The 15591-nt window shown below is 36.1% G+C and overlaps 1 protein-coding gene across 1 annotated transcript in view; it reads right to left on the bottom strand.

Annotated features, from left to right (window-relative positions):
- The window catches only part of Atr (ATR serine/threonine kinase), a 146029-nt gene that overhangs the window by 3294 nt on the left and 127144 nt on the right, over positions 1-15591 (bottom strand). The window contains exons 39-44 of the mRNA XM_023712951.1: positions 14832-15032; positions 13428-13571; positions 9272-9422; positions 5905-6061; positions 5658-5811; positions 2506-2657 (exon numbers count right to left, since the gene is read on the bottom strand). Coding sequence (XP_023568719.1) covers positions 2506-2657; positions 5658-5811; positions 5905-6061; positions 9272-9422; positions 13428-13571; positions 14832-15032 — 959 coding nt within the window. The remainder of the gene's footprint in view (positions 1-2505; positions 2658-5657; positions 5812-5904; positions 6062-9271; positions 9423-13427; positions 13572-14831; positions 15033-15591) is intronic.

Raw genomic sequence — 15591 nt, 5'->3', positions numbered from 1 at the left:
TGTAAGTTGAAAAGCAGCCTAGAAAAAAAAAAAGGCCAGCTGAGATCTTATGAAAAACCAACCACGAAAATAGAGCAGCTGAGGCAAGATCATTCCAAGTTAGAGTAGTGGTCATGTTCCTGGAGGTGGTAAGAAGGATGACAAGAACAAGAAAAAGAAATATGAACATCCTGTACCAACTAGAGTAGGGAAAAAGAAAACAAAGGGACCAGATGCTGCTAAGAAACTGCCACTGGAGACATTTCACACTCAGTGCTACTTAAAATTACTCAAGTGAGAATTAAAAAGACTGTCTTTTTTTTTTTTTTTTTTTTTTTGCGGAACTGGGGATTGAACTCAGGCCCTTGCGCTTGCCAGGGAAGCGCTTATTCCACTGAGCCATCTCCCCGGCCCAAAGACTGTCTTCTTATGGAGAAAAAATTCACTAGAAATCAGGAACAAATGAAACTATCAGAAGAAAATCAAGAAGAAAGGTCAAATGTGGATGATCTGAAGGAGGCCCCAATATTAGTAGGAACCTTGAAAGATATCATTGATGATAATCATGTCATTTTTTTTCTGTATCTATGGGCTCAGAACACTGTCAGCAACCTTTTGCTTGTGGACAAGGATCTGCTGGACAAGGGCGCTCAGTCCTATTCAATCACAAGGCATATGCTATGGTTGAAGTGCTATGTGACACAGATACCCTGGTCACAGTGATCAAGGTAGAAAAGTCTGCCCAGGAAACCTATGCCAATATTGGTGGGTTAAACAACCAGATCAAACAAATTAAGGTATTTGTGGCTCCTTCTCTCACCCACCCTGAGATGGTTGTAAGGTTACCTAAGGGGATCATCCTCTGTGGTCCACCTGACACAGGGAAAACCTTGTCTGCTAAATTAGTACTGAACTAAATGTTGGCCACTTTCTTGAAAATGGTTGGCCCTGAACTTATTTGGAAGTACCTGGACTCCAGAAGTACCTGTACCTATACTGGTATGAAAACTGTTTTGAGTCACAGAAAAATGTGCACTACTGATCTTGCCTTTTTAGACAGTGTCTCCTTATGCATCTAAGGCTGGCTCTGAGCTTACTTTGTAGCCCAGGTGGTCTCGAACTTGCAATGATCCTCTTGCCTCAGCCTCCCAAGTGATGGAATTACACCATGTACCATATCTGGCCTGAAAAAGACTTGTATAACATTATTTAGAAGTAATGTTTCAATAGCACAAGAAATGTTTAAATAGACTCAAGTACTTTAGTTGTATGGAAACAAGAAGGACTGTCAGGAATCTGTCTCTTCTGTGCCCAATATAGCTCATCATTTATTTTGTTTTGACATAGGATCTCAGTATGTACTGCAAGCTGGCCTCAAACTTGCAATGACCCTCCTGCTTCAGCCTCCTGAGTGCTGGGATTATAGGCAAGTGCTGGGATTAATAGGGGTGCGCCCCCATGCAGGGCCTCATCCATCTTGTTTATTAATCAAATTGATGCCACTGGTACCAAAAGATACCGTTCAAACCTTGGAGGTGAGAGAAAAATTTAGTAAACGGTATTGGAATTGTTGAACCAATTGGACAGATTTGATTCACAGAGAAATATCAAAGTTACCAGGGCCCAAACAGAATGGAAGCTTTAGATACAAAGCAAGTCAGACCAGGGCAAATCAATAGGCAAACTAAGTCTCCTCTGCCTGGTGAACACTAAGAAGCGCAGTTTTCAGATTCACACCAACAGGATGATGCTGGCCAAAGATGTAAGCCTGGATGTTCAGACCATGGCATGGTGCTGGCATCAAGGCAATCTGTACAGAAATTTGTCTGATAGCCTTGAGAGAATGTAGAATGAAAGTAACAAATGAAGAACCAAAAAAAAAAAAAAAAGAAAGAAAATATTCTACATAAGAAACAAGAAAGCAACATTGAAAAGCCATCTAGTGAACATGACTGCTTTTAGGAATGTGCTTGGGACTTTTCCCAAGGTTTGAAAAGGGCCTGGAGGGAAACCATGTTACAGTTAATTTTTATTGGTAAGACATGGTGTCTCCTGTAGCATGCCCACTGGATGGCTTTTTTCTGTGGTTCCTGTGCTGCTTGCTAAGTCACAATAAAAAGTTCTCTCTCTCTCTCTCTCTCACAACTTAAAATGCCACATATTATATGATTACAATTATATAAAATGTCCACAATAGGGAAATTCATAGAGATAAAGGTAGATTAGTAGTTGCAAGGAAATGGCTAGGGACAGGAAGATGGAAAAATAAGTGCTAATGCTTATGGAATTACTTTTTGTGGTACTGAAAATATCTTAGAATAGTTGCACAATTGTATGAATACACTAAAAACCACTGAGTATTCACTTTTAAAGGGGTAAATTTTATGGTATGTGAATTATTTTTCAAAGCTATTCTTTATAAAAATATACTTTAGCTAAATGCAAAGTGATTACTAAATAAAGCTTAGGGACCAGTATTTACACTCAAGGTTACTGCTAAGTTATTTATGAAGTATGGATGATTACCTCATTAAAGGCTCTCTCTGATCTCGCATCAGCCTCAGTGTAACTTCACATGCTCTTCGAAAAAGACCCTCTGTTCCCATTGGACCCATTCCATTAACCATATTATGAGTTAGGCGAAATGGTACAATTTCTGGAACTTCAAAAGTTTCTCCCTTAAAAGCAAAATGCATTTTATTCCAAAGTAACAAGTTAGCATTTTTAAATCTTTACTGGAGTTTAAAATTTCATGATTAAACAATTTTAGCAAAGAGCAAAAATAGCTTCAAAATATTTGTTTGTAACTATATTACACGTTTAGAGCATGAAAGAGTCATCAGTCTTGTTTTGCTTTCAGGGAACTAAAATCAAATTTGATCTTCGATAACATCTAGAAGACTAACAGATTCACCTTTCACTTATTTAGTATAGTAAACACCATTATAGAGAAGTTTTTAATATGTATTTATTCTCATTAACTTCCCAATGTTTTTCTTTTCTTTCTTTCTTTTTTTTTTTTTTTTTGGTATTTAGTACAGGGTCTGCAGGGTCTCACTACACAAATCGGACTCATAGTGATCCTCCTGTTTTCAGCCTCCCAAGCCCTGGGATTATAGGTGTATGCCACCATGCTCAGTCTCAGTCACCATCTCAGCATGCCCCGGGGACAGGGCTGGCATGGCATGCCAGGGATTGAACCCTAGTCCCTGTGTCTACCTAAGCAGGCACTTTAATTGGTTGAGTTATCTGGCTGGCCCCCAATGTTTTTTTTTCTTTTTCTTTTTTTTGGCGAAGCTGGGGATTGAACTCAGGCCCCTGTGCGTGCCCGGCAAGTACTTATTCAACTGAGCTATCTCCCCAGCCTGTCCCCTCAATGTTTTTCTCGAAATAATACAAAATACAAACAAAAATTATTTTATTTTTCTTCTTTAAAGCTTTCACTTAAGCTACATGTGTTGGTACATGCCTATAATTCCAGCAGAGAGGCAGGAAAATTGCTTAGAGTTTGAGGCCAGCCTGGACTACAAAACGAGTTCAAGGCCATCCTGAACTGCATATCAAATCCCTGTTTCAAAAATATAAAACAAATAAAAAATTTTCACTTTAAAGCAGGAGGGGATGAAGATAACAATATTTAATATAGTAATTGTTTTTTTCTCTTAAAAAGAAAAAAAATTAATGAAAATTATACTATATCTTATAAAATAAAAGGTGTAACTGTAAAGAAAAAATGAAAAATAAAAAACCCAAGAGGTGAAAAGAAATAGCCAGGTGTCAGATATTTCCCTCAGACAAGATATGAAGTATGTTGGGGGCAAGGAGATGACTCTGTGGAATATGTGCTTCCTTGGCAAGCTCAAGGGCCTGAGTTCAATCCCTGGTTCTGCAAAAAAAAAAAAAAAAAAGGTAAGAAGTATGTTAATGCAAGTCCAGGTGTACATTTTCTGTTGTTCTCTAATTTGCCTTTTCCAGAGTGCTTTTATCTTTACCTTAAAGTCCTTTTTAGCATGATTTATATCAATGGTTTATCTTTGATTTATTCTCAATTGAGTGTATGACCTTTCTCAGTTTCCTGGAATAGCACAAGGCAACTGAAAGATTGAGAATGAAGAAATAGCAGACTAATTTACCAATCTCCAGGATCTTTTCTTTTTGAGAAAACATCTCACTATGTAATTTAGGCTGGCCTTGAGTCTACTACGTAGCCCAAGCTGGCCTTAAACTTGTGGCAATCCTGCCTCAGCCTTCCAGCTGCTGGGAGGATAAGCATACATCACAGTGGCTGGCCCTCTATAATTTTAACCTTAGTTGTAGGGGACCTTAGATTTTTTTTTTTTTCCTTCTTTTTTATTTTTTAACTGGGGATCAAACTTGGGACCTTGCAGAGGCTTATGCTGCTGAGCTATATCCCGGGCCTTGCAGGGAGCCTAATTGCTTTAATTTCTCCCAAAGCCTTACTCTGGATCTGAAATTGAATCTGAAAGGTTATTTTCTAGATATCTGGGTTTGGTTTTACTTTCTTTCATTTTGCAGTCCTGGGGAATGAGTCTATAGCTTGGTGCATGCCGGGTAAATGTTCCACCACTAACTACATCCCTTGTCCACATACACTTATTTTTTCTATTATTATTATTATTATTATTATTATTATTATTATTTTGTCTTTTTAAGACCGAGTTTTGCTATGCAGTTAAGGCTGGCCCTGAGTTCACTTTGTAACCCACGATGGTCTCCAATTTGAAATGATCCTCTAGCCTCAGGCTCCCCCAATGCTGGGATTACAGGCATGCACCACTACACCGAGCTCATTTATTTTTTTGAGACAGGGTTTTGCTATGTAGTTTAGGCTACCTTTGAACTCACTATGTAACCCAAACTGGCCTCCAACTTGTAGCAATCTTGCTGCCTCAGTTTCCTTAGTGCTGGGATTACAAGCATTTACCACCACATGCAGTTCCTATATATCCTTAAAACTGTTAATTCTGATAAGCTGCTACATTTAGAAACTATAATATTAAATTCTCTTTATAAAATTAAGTCTCAGTAAATGAATGGATCTGGCTATGTATACATAACTAGTAACTGAGTCAGAATATGCTTTTTTATTTTTCCACCATGTATTTGGTACAGGGTTCTACAGGGTCTCACTACACATATCAGACTCATAGTGATTCTCCTGTTTTCAGCCACCCAAACCCTGGGATTACAGGTGCACTACCACGCCCAGTCTCAATCCCCATCTCAGCGTGCCGCAGGGTCAGGGCCGGCATGGCACACTGGTGATCTAACCCCAGGTCGCTTCGCTCTGCCTGAGCAGTACTTTAGTCTGCTGAGCTATCTGGCCAGCCCAGGATATGCTTTTGGACATCAAGTTCAATGCTACTTCACTATATCACTCTTTTAAATTCTCTCCATCCTAAATTGGTCTACTATGGAGTAAATGATGAAAAGTAGACAAGAAACTCCAATGAGACACTGCTATGAGTGTAACTTACCAATAAGTATGTTTTCCTTTGGAGGAACCAGGGATTGAACTCAGGCCCTTGCACTTGCTAGGGAAACACTTATTCCACTGAGCCACCTCCCCAGCTGCAACAGGTATGTTTTAAAAGGGAAATTGCTATGGAAAGGAAACTAGGAGAAAATATGTAATTACACTAAGTCACATTACATACCTTATTAAAAAGACAGTTGAAATCCACATGTACACATTCACCAGTCAAAGAATCAAAAAGAATGTTTTCGCCATGACGGTCTCCAAGACCCAGGATATAGCCAACCATTGACATTACAGCAGTAGAACGGCAGTATGCTGATCTGCTACTGTACCTAAAGGAAACACACTGTCCATCAAATATCTTTATGCTAGATGAGGCAACAAAAAATATTAAGCATTCAACCAGAACATTTTTGGTAACTTACCATGATGTAGGATCAGGGAATGTTCTCAGAAACCACTCATGAAAAACAGGAGGATGCCTAGGAAGCAGAAGTTCTTGGAATACTTTGAATTTTTCAGATAGAGTTGATGACTTTGGCAACATACACTGGCGAAGTTCCTTTCCTGTCATATATACTCCTACGTGGCAGAGTGATTTCCATTAATCATACAACCAAAGGAGAAAAGGAGAAAAATATTTTTGTTATACCAGAACAGGGTACTGGGCATGGTGGCACATGCCTATAATCCCAGCATGTGGGAGGCTAAAGCAGGCAGATCATTGTGAGTTCAAGGTCAGGCTGGGCTACACTGTGAGCTCAAGGCCAGCCTAAACTGCATAGCAAGACCCTGTCTCAAAAAGACAAAAAAGGGCAACCCACTCATTTGGGACCCCTCCTGCCTCTTAGGAGCTACTGCTATTCCTAATTCTCCAATAAATTTTCCTGCTTTTAAAAAAAGGCTTAATCAATAAATTAAGAAAAATAGAACAGGGTATATCAAATTGTTACTCAAAAGCAAGATTAAATGAAAAAATTTCAGTCATATATATATATAAACTTAATATGTGATCTTATAATGAAATAAGCCATTTTCCCTTTCATACTTACAAAAATGGAGTGTCTTACTGATGAAAATTACTCTTAACAAAACCTAATGTCATGTGATCATGTAACTACAGAATATAAGATTCAAAAAAAGTTCAGTGCAAATTTATCCCTGGAATTGTGAAAATGTGCAATACTAAAGGAAAGTACATGTAGTAATTTCTCTGTTAATCAGAATCTGTTGTTAATCAGGATGTAGTATACATTCAAACCAAAGTATTACATTTTTATTGAACTCAGGACCTTGAGCTTGCTAGGTAGGCGTTGTAGTGCTGGACTACAATACCAGCCCTAAACCAAACAATTACTAATGAGCCAACATTGGTGCTCGGGAATAATTTACTTCATCTGATAAACTAGTCTATAAAATTGATAGTACAACTGATTCTTAAACTAAGCATTAGAATACAAATCTAGTCTGCAGTTTTGTCTCAAGCTTAATGATTTAAGAATTTTAGTCTGAAGTATTGCATAGTTCGACTGTTTATGATACTGTAGAAGATATTTAAAAAAAAATCTATCTACTATAAAGGCCAAGTATTATAATGCATACCTGTAATTCCAGCACTCAAGAGGCTGAGGCAGGAACTTCATCAAGTTCAAGGACAGCCTGGGCTATATAGCAAGTTCAAGGCCAGTCTATGCTACATAGTAACACTTTCAAACAGCAAATGAATCTGATATCAATAAATAAAATTTATATAACATTTTATCCTCATGAATAAAGTAGTCAACAAGGGCCAGGGAGATAGCTCAGTAGAATAAGTGCTTGCCTGGCAAGCGCAAGGGCCTGAGTTCAATTTCCGGTTCTGCCAATAAATAAATAAATAAATAAATAAAGGAGTCAATAGCAAGTTCCTTGAATTTGACTTAAATGTGTTTTAACTCTGCAACGTGTTAAACATGTGAACACAGATGTTACTTCTCTGATATAGTCTACACAATAGTCAGCCTTTAAAATAATGTATATAATATACTTAGCATAATGCCCTTAATCTAGTAATTTGTCGGATGACTTATTGCTATAGATTGACTTGTGTACCTCAAGAAATGTGTTAAAGAATGTGACATTTGAAAATAGGAAAGAAAAAAGAAATAGGGTTACTTTTGGGTATGTTTTGAGATAGAGTCTTACTTTATAATTCAGGCCAGCTTTGAAGTCACTATGTAGTCCAAGTTGGTCTTGAACTTGCAGTGATTCTCTTGCCCCAGCCTCTTAAGTAAAGAGATTACAGGTATACTCCACTATGTGTGGCTTTATTTTTAAATTTTTATTAGTAGGTGTCACCGGTATACAATGATTACATTCATCATGAGAAGTTAGCACACATACATAACACATCTTAATTCTGTTTTACCCCTCTCTCCCATCTCCTGCTCCCCTTTGGAAACAGGGTCTTCACAGATGTAATCAGGTTAAATGAGGTCATTTAGGTGGACCCATAATTCAATAATCCAATGACTATTATCCTTATAAAGATAACCCACCTAAGTGTTGGTTTTGTGTGCCACTGTAGGAAACTGATCTACTTATTTTCTACTTCACTCTGATAACTTGATTTATTTATTTTTGATGCATTACATCACATGCATTTCAAAAATATTTTGAAATAATTTTAGACTTAGAAAAAGCATAAATAATAGAGTTCTTATATATTCCTTATGCAGCTTTCCTTAGTGTTCTTATCTTTTTTTTTTTTTTTTTTTGGCAGAACCAGGGATTGAATTCAGACCCTTATCCTTGCCAGGGAAGTGCTTATTCTACGGAGCCATCTCCCCAGCGCCCTCATAACTTTTTAAACAGAGGTGTAATTATAATAGGAAGTTATTATTGTTCCTGTATTATTAACTAACTTCAGGCTTTATTTAGATTTCACTAGTTGTTCTATTAGTACACTTTCTGGATCAAGATTCAATGCAGGAGTCCACATTATATTCAGCTGTGTTGTTAATGGTATCCAGTTTGAGAAACATCTGCCTTTGTTCTTAAGAATGCTGACCCTTACATTTTTGTTCTTCTGCTATATAGTTCTTCGTAATTAATATATATTTATCTTATGAGGAGGCATTTTGAGACTCTGGAAATAATTTGCTTTCATTCTACTTTACTAATTTTAGTACTCATTGACAGTCATGGCTTACCAAATATTATGGAGTTTGGTGATCTTCTATCTATCCTTTACATTTATCCATTCCAATTCTACTATGAGAAAAACCTTCCTACTTCATTCATTCATTCTTGTATTTATTTTTACTCAAATTATTCCAAGTGTAGATGGTGAGATCTTATTACTCTAATCAAACACTTCAAGTTTCATTCTAGCCTAGTCTCTTTCGTTTTCTTTTTGGATGCTGAGAAAACTAATTCTCACTATCCATAATTTGCTAAGGACTTATATACATATCAAGTAGTTCCAAAATTTCTAACCAATATGTAGGAAAAACAAATTTTCAGATATATTTTTGTAAATTACCTCAAATTCTTCCCTAACAAAGATAAAAAAGGATTTAAAATATAATGAAAAAATAAAGCAAAGAAAGGAGGGAGGGAGCATGAAAGGGAAGGAAGACAGGAAAAAGGGAACAAAAGAAACAACTGCTTCTGTACATGAAATCTAGATATTTCACTAAGACATATAAAATAAAGTATTTGATATAATAAAAATAATTATATCTATATTATTTTATGCTGATAGCTATCATTTCCATATTTTATACTTGTAAGAAAAACAATTGTTGTTACCTTTTTCTTTATATATTTTTGTCAGAATAGGTCTCAAGCCAGCAGTATTGTTCACCCATTCAATAATCCCACATTCATCATTCAGTGGAATAACAGCATATGTTCGGATGTGAAGTTCTCTTCTCCGAGATTCTGCATCTTTTCTTAAGCACTATTAATGAAAAAGATGCACATAAATTTAAAGAACTGAACTCAAAATCTCTACATGCTTTATCAAATATCGCTAAATAGCTTTACTTCACAGTAAAAGAATGCTAAGGAAGGCTTACTATGTGTGGTATAGATGAGTAATTGTTCTGAAAGGTAGAGAAGAAAACTACTGGGAATGTACCCTTAATCTATTTAAAAACCATGAAAAATGCCTTAGGGGCAAGGCCTTTAAATTATTCAGTATTAATATAAGAATATGTTATAATATTGTACATACAAATTTAGCAGTGACAAAATACTTCTTTTTTTTTTGCAGAACCGGGGATTGAACTCAGGCCCTTGTGCTTGCCAGGGAAGCGCTTATTCCACTGAGCCATCTCCCCAGCCCAGTAGTGACAAAATACTCTTTTTTTATTGCTTGATAGATATTACTGAAATGTGAAGTCCTTAGGCCCAGAGGATGGTATTTAATTTTAATTATCTACAAAGCACATGAACAGAATATATGAGTTGTATAACATCCTAAAAATGTATTTCTTACTATTGTTGTTTAATTATTATGGCTTTACTTCAAGAGCTATTCTTCTAGAACAAGAAAATTTTACATATTTAATATGATTAATCCAGACATACAAATTAAGAAAAAATATTATAATGCTTAATTCTGGAACACTATGCAATAGGCAAATGAAGCACATATCTATGTGTAACTTCACATATATGATAATTTCTTCACTTCAAAAGCACAATCACTGACCAAAACCACATTTAAATTTAGGGTTGAGTAGGCTCCATAAATGGCAGAAAAACCATATAGCACTAAAATCTCATAAAAATTAGTCTGAGGCTTCTAAGATCAAAACAGTAAGATTACACTAGTGTCTTCCACCATCAGGTTATTTTATTTGAACATTTAATGAAAAGTTGCAGTAATAAAATACGTTAATCATAATATATATAAATTTATATATTAAAGCAAAGGCATTTGATACTCAAAAAAACATGTTTAAGGTGCTCTGGCAAGAATATACTAGTTATTTAACAGTGAATTAAAGTTGCAATTTGTCAAACATTTTAAATGAACATTAATCCTCATATTGCCTTTGAAATATGAGGATTAATTTTGAAATGTGTTTCAAATGTAGTATTAACTTTTAAATTACTTTTAGTTAAACTAAGCACAGATCATAATTGTGCCTATTTTGTAGTTGCTCTGCTGCGAGGCATGGAATCCAGGGCCTCTGGGGTCTATCACTGAGAAACACTTTCAGTCCAAAACTCCTTAAATACAAAACAAGAAATGAGTTTGTAGCCAGCTAGGGATCAGTAGTGGGTTCCAGGCCAACCTGAACTGTGCAACCTTTGAGACCCTATCTCAAAACAAATGCCCCCCCAAAATTCCAAGCAAAACAAATCACTGGGGCCAGGGAGATGGCTCAGCAGAATAAGCGCTTGCCTGGCAAGTGCAAGGGCCTGAGTTTGCTCCCCAGTTCCACCAAAACAAAAACAAAAACAAATCACTTATTGCTGTATGTTTCCTATGCTAAAGACTACAAACTTTTCTAATAAAAAAGATAGGGGGCCTGCCCCTTAGCTCGGTTCTTTAAGTGGCTGCTTCCACAAAGCAGTCAGGCTCAGGTTGCTGTGGTTCCATCCCCATAACTCAAGCCAGCCAAACCTGCCCTGAAGGCATTCGGAGAAAAAAAAAATCCTTCTAATAAAAAAGATACTCTGAACCTGGTGGTACATGCCTATAATCCCAGCACTCAAGAGGCTGAGGCAGGAAGAAAGCCATGAGTTTGAAGCCATCCTGGGCTACTATATAAATGAGTTCAAGACCAGCTTGCATAACATAGTGATAATCTATCTCAAAAAGTAAAAAAAGTGTACTGAAATGTGTGGGGCCAGGTGTAGTGATGTATACCTATAATCCCAGTACTTAGGAGGCTGAGACAGGAGGACTGCCAAGAATTCAAAGCCAAGGGCCAGGGAAATAGCACAGCAGTATAAGCAGCTGCCTGGCAAGTGCAAGGTCCTGAGTTTGATCCACAGTACTGCAAAAAACAAAAAAACAAAAACCCCCATAACTATGAATAATGAGTTCAAAGCCAGCTTGGGATGCATAATTAAAGGCCAGCCTGAACTACACCGCAAGATCTTGTCTCAATATACAAAACAAATAAAACAAAAATATTCAGAAATGTGTGGAGAGGGGATGGGAAAGAAAGAAAAGTATTTTTAAAAAGTTACATCGGAAAAAAAAATTTCATCTTTCCACACTATCACTTAATATTCATAAATGAAAAAATGTTATGCAATTATACACTGGCTAAAGAGTAATACAAGATATATAAGACCACACACTTATGATAAAAGTTTAATGGGACTTCTTATATCATCTTTCAGACAGGTATCAATACCAATAACACACACACAAAAATGCTAATGAAGGGCTGGCCAAATAGCTCAGCGAATTAAAGTGCAGGTGCAAGCACTGAGGGTTCAACCCCAGGCCTTCTGTGCTGGCTCGACCCTTGGGGCATACTGAGAGGGCCATTGAGACTACTGGGTGTGGTGGTGGTGGGGCACGCCTGTAATCCCAGCTCTTGGGAGGTTGTAAACAGATCACTACGAGTCTGATCTAGTAGTGAGACCCTGAACACCCTGTAGATGCTTCCCTAAATATATATATTTAGGGAACATTCCAGGAAACTGTGAGCTATATATGTATATATATATATATATATAAAACAATATGCAATAAAAAATACTAATGATTACTTCAATGAGGTGAATAAAAGAATTTTTTTTCTAGCAGACACATAACCCAAATAAATCAAATATGTACACATTATTATTATTATTTTTTTTTTGGTAGAGCTGGGGATTGAACTCAGAGCCTTGCGCTTGCCAGGGAAGCGCTGATTCCACTGAGCCATTGCCCCAGTCCCAATGTACACATTATAGATATCATTAAATAGGAAATATTTTCCACATTAATATGGCTTACATTTTTATATGTTAAAAATGGAGGCACGCAACTTTATATGTATATATCTAAAGCTTTGAAAACTAGGATTTGAGCAGATACTTGTATATTCATGTTCAAAGCAACATTATTTATAATACTTAAAACACGGAAGCAATCTAAGTGCTCATTAATGAATAAAGTGTAGCATACATATGCAATGGAGTATCAATTTTAATAGGAAATTCTGAACCTTGAAGTCATAATGACAAGTAAAATAATCCATTTATAAAATGGGATTGTTATGGTTTGTGCATAGTTGTCCCCCCAAAGCCTCATGCAGTCTTGAGGCAGCTTCTGGACTTTGTGATTGATTATTGTGGGTGTGGATGCTGCACCTGCCCTGGGAGGTAATTTGCATTTCAGTGTAAGCAGGGAAGAGAAGCTAGCTGCTTGAGCTGCTACTACCCCTCCCTTGAGCTCTTGCTGTTTGCCACTGCCAAGATAGGTTGCCCTCTGCCATGTGCAGCTCTGCCTTGGAGCCAGCTAAATATGGACTGAACATTCCAGGAAACTGTGAGCTAAATAAACCTTACTTTCCCTAATTTAAGTGTTGGGTATTTGTGCCAGCAAAAAAGTGCCTAAGACAGGGTTATATTACATAATTCCACTTATATGTAGTACTCAGAGTGGTCAAATTCATAGAGACTGAAAGAATTGTTTGAGGCTGGAATGGACAGGAAATAAGGAGTTACTTATTACTTAATAGACCAGTTTCAACATGGAAAATCTAAAAAGTTCTGAAGGGTATGGTAGTGATGCCTGCATACCTATGTGAATAAACTAAATGCCACTCTACTATATATGTGAAATGGTTTCATGGTAAATTTTCTGTTATGTATGTTTTATCACAATAAAAACAAGTGAAAGTGAAAAAATACATTTCACTCCTTTTTCCTATGAGTGACTTGTATGCACACCGACAAGCTCATATCATATTGATATTAATTCTGGTAATTACAAAAGTTATTTCCAAACCTTATTAATCAATGAATTGAATTCCATTAATCTACAGTCTTTTCTTAGGTCATCTTTTGGTTTACACATCATGATGTAGAACTTTCCATCTGATCCTTTTAAAGAGATCTTCTTTGGTTTTTGAAGAGAAGCAAGAATTTCCACCTATATAAGGATGAGTTTTAAGACCAAACTTCTTTAAATATCACCATAATCATGTAACAACAACAAAATGGTTGCCTATGAAACACAGTTTCACCCATTAGGAATGAGTATGAGGTAAAGAGATCAGCAAAACAAGTACTTACACATGTAAACTGTGACAATTCCCTTTAAAAGTTACAATAGTTAAGGTTTTTGAAATTCTATTTAAGATTTATGAAAGACCTTTCAAACTGTTCTTAATCTAAGTACTAATCAATAACTGATAACAATCTTGACTTTTGAAAAGAAAAAACAAAACCGCAAATTAAGTCTACCTAATGAGGTAAATAAGATGTACAATACCAAGTTAAAATAAAAAATGACAATAATACAAATAATAATAACGCATTATGTGGTTGGATAATTGGCAGGGAAAGAACAAATGTTCTGAGCCATAAAGTACTAGGATATATAGAGAGCTTTCAACAGTATTTACTTAGGAAAAATGCTCTACTATCATTTCTTTAAAAACAATCATATGGTGATACATGACTATAATCACAGCCCTCAGAAAGGAGCAGAGGAGGAGGATCAGTTTGAGTTGAAGGCCTGCCAAAATTACACAGTGAACTCAAGATGAGCCTGAACTACACAGTGGGAAACCCTGTCTCAAAAAAAAAAAAAAAAAGTCTAAACCTACATTTTACACTTAAAAAAAAAAAAACCCACAAAATAAACAAACTCTTACTAGGTGATTTTCACTTCTTCCCACGAAGCAAATAAAACTTGTATTTTATTTTTTCTCTTTTACATTTTGAGGACAAAAAACAATATGAAAAAATTGAAGTCTAAAAACAAGGGTTAGAGATACACTAAAACAATATGAACATGTGGAAAAAAATACTAAGCCAAACAAATTATTTCTTTTTTGGGGGTACTAGCAATTGAGCTCAGGATCTTGTGCTTGCCAGGTGGGCATTTGTGCCACTGAACTATATCCCCAGTCAAACACAAAATTTTAATCAATGAATTTTCTACCATCAGTATAAGACAGTTTCACTTTTCTGTATTTCCTGTTACTTTTCTCCCATCCAAGTACTAACCAGGCCCGACCCTGCTTAGCTTCCGAGATCAGACGAGATCGGGCGCATTCAGGGTGGTATGGCCGTAAACTCCAGTTACTTTCTTTGCAAATAAAATTCATCTAAATTCTTAGTTTGACTTGAAGTTTTAAACTAAATTTTAATATTATAGTAATAGACATATAAAACTATAGTTTACCGTATCATCAAAACCTGCAATATAGGCCCAATGTCCGGGAAATGGATCATAATTAGTATGGGCACCCGGGATTGATGGAAGCGTAGGTATCATGACTGACTGCAAAGGAATGAGGATTTCACTAAATGTTGCTTCCTCTACCAGCCTTTTTAGCATTTTAAAATGAGTGCTCATGCTTAATGTGGAACTACTTCCGTCGACCTGAAAAAGAAAACAGTACATTTTATCTTTTTTCACTTTAAAAAAATTTTTTTTTATACCAGAGATCGAATTCTGAACCTTACACTTGTCTGGCTTATACTGCTGAGTTATGCCCCAGACTTGTTTACTTTTGAATTACAAAATACTGTACCACAGTAAACATTTCACTTTTATATTATTTTAATTATAAAGGTTCAGCAGTATAGTTCGTAAAGTCTTCCCCACACCTTAACTAGGGATTGAACTCAGGGACTTTTCACTAAGCTGTATTCTCATCTTTTTTAAGTTCTCTTTTACCCATCAATAACAGGAATTATGTCATAAGACTGCTTGATGACTAAAGGAGATAACTGAGTTCTATTATTAAAAAGATCTGTAAGTCAAATACATTTTTGGGCTAACAAATTTCATTATGCAGTAAAAAGATAAATTCAGCTAAATTTCTCATTTGGTGTAAAGATTGTACATGTCACTGTAGCAGGAGCTATGTGTTTGATTATGGGCTATCCTAACAGATTATAATTAGTAGTAATCTGTTATATGTATGTGTACTTTTTTA

This window comes from Octodon degus, unplaced genomic scaffold, assembly GCF_000260255.1.
Source record: "Octodon degus isolate 3935 unplaced genomic scaffold, OctDeg1.0 scaffold00028, whole genome shotgun sequence".
Taxonomy (NCBI): Eukaryota; Metazoa; Chordata; class Mammalia; order Rodentia; family Octodontidae; genus Octodon; species Octodon degus.
The sequence above is the reverse complement of the archived record's forward strand: the minus strand, read 5'-3'. Positions and strand labels throughout refer to the sequence as shown.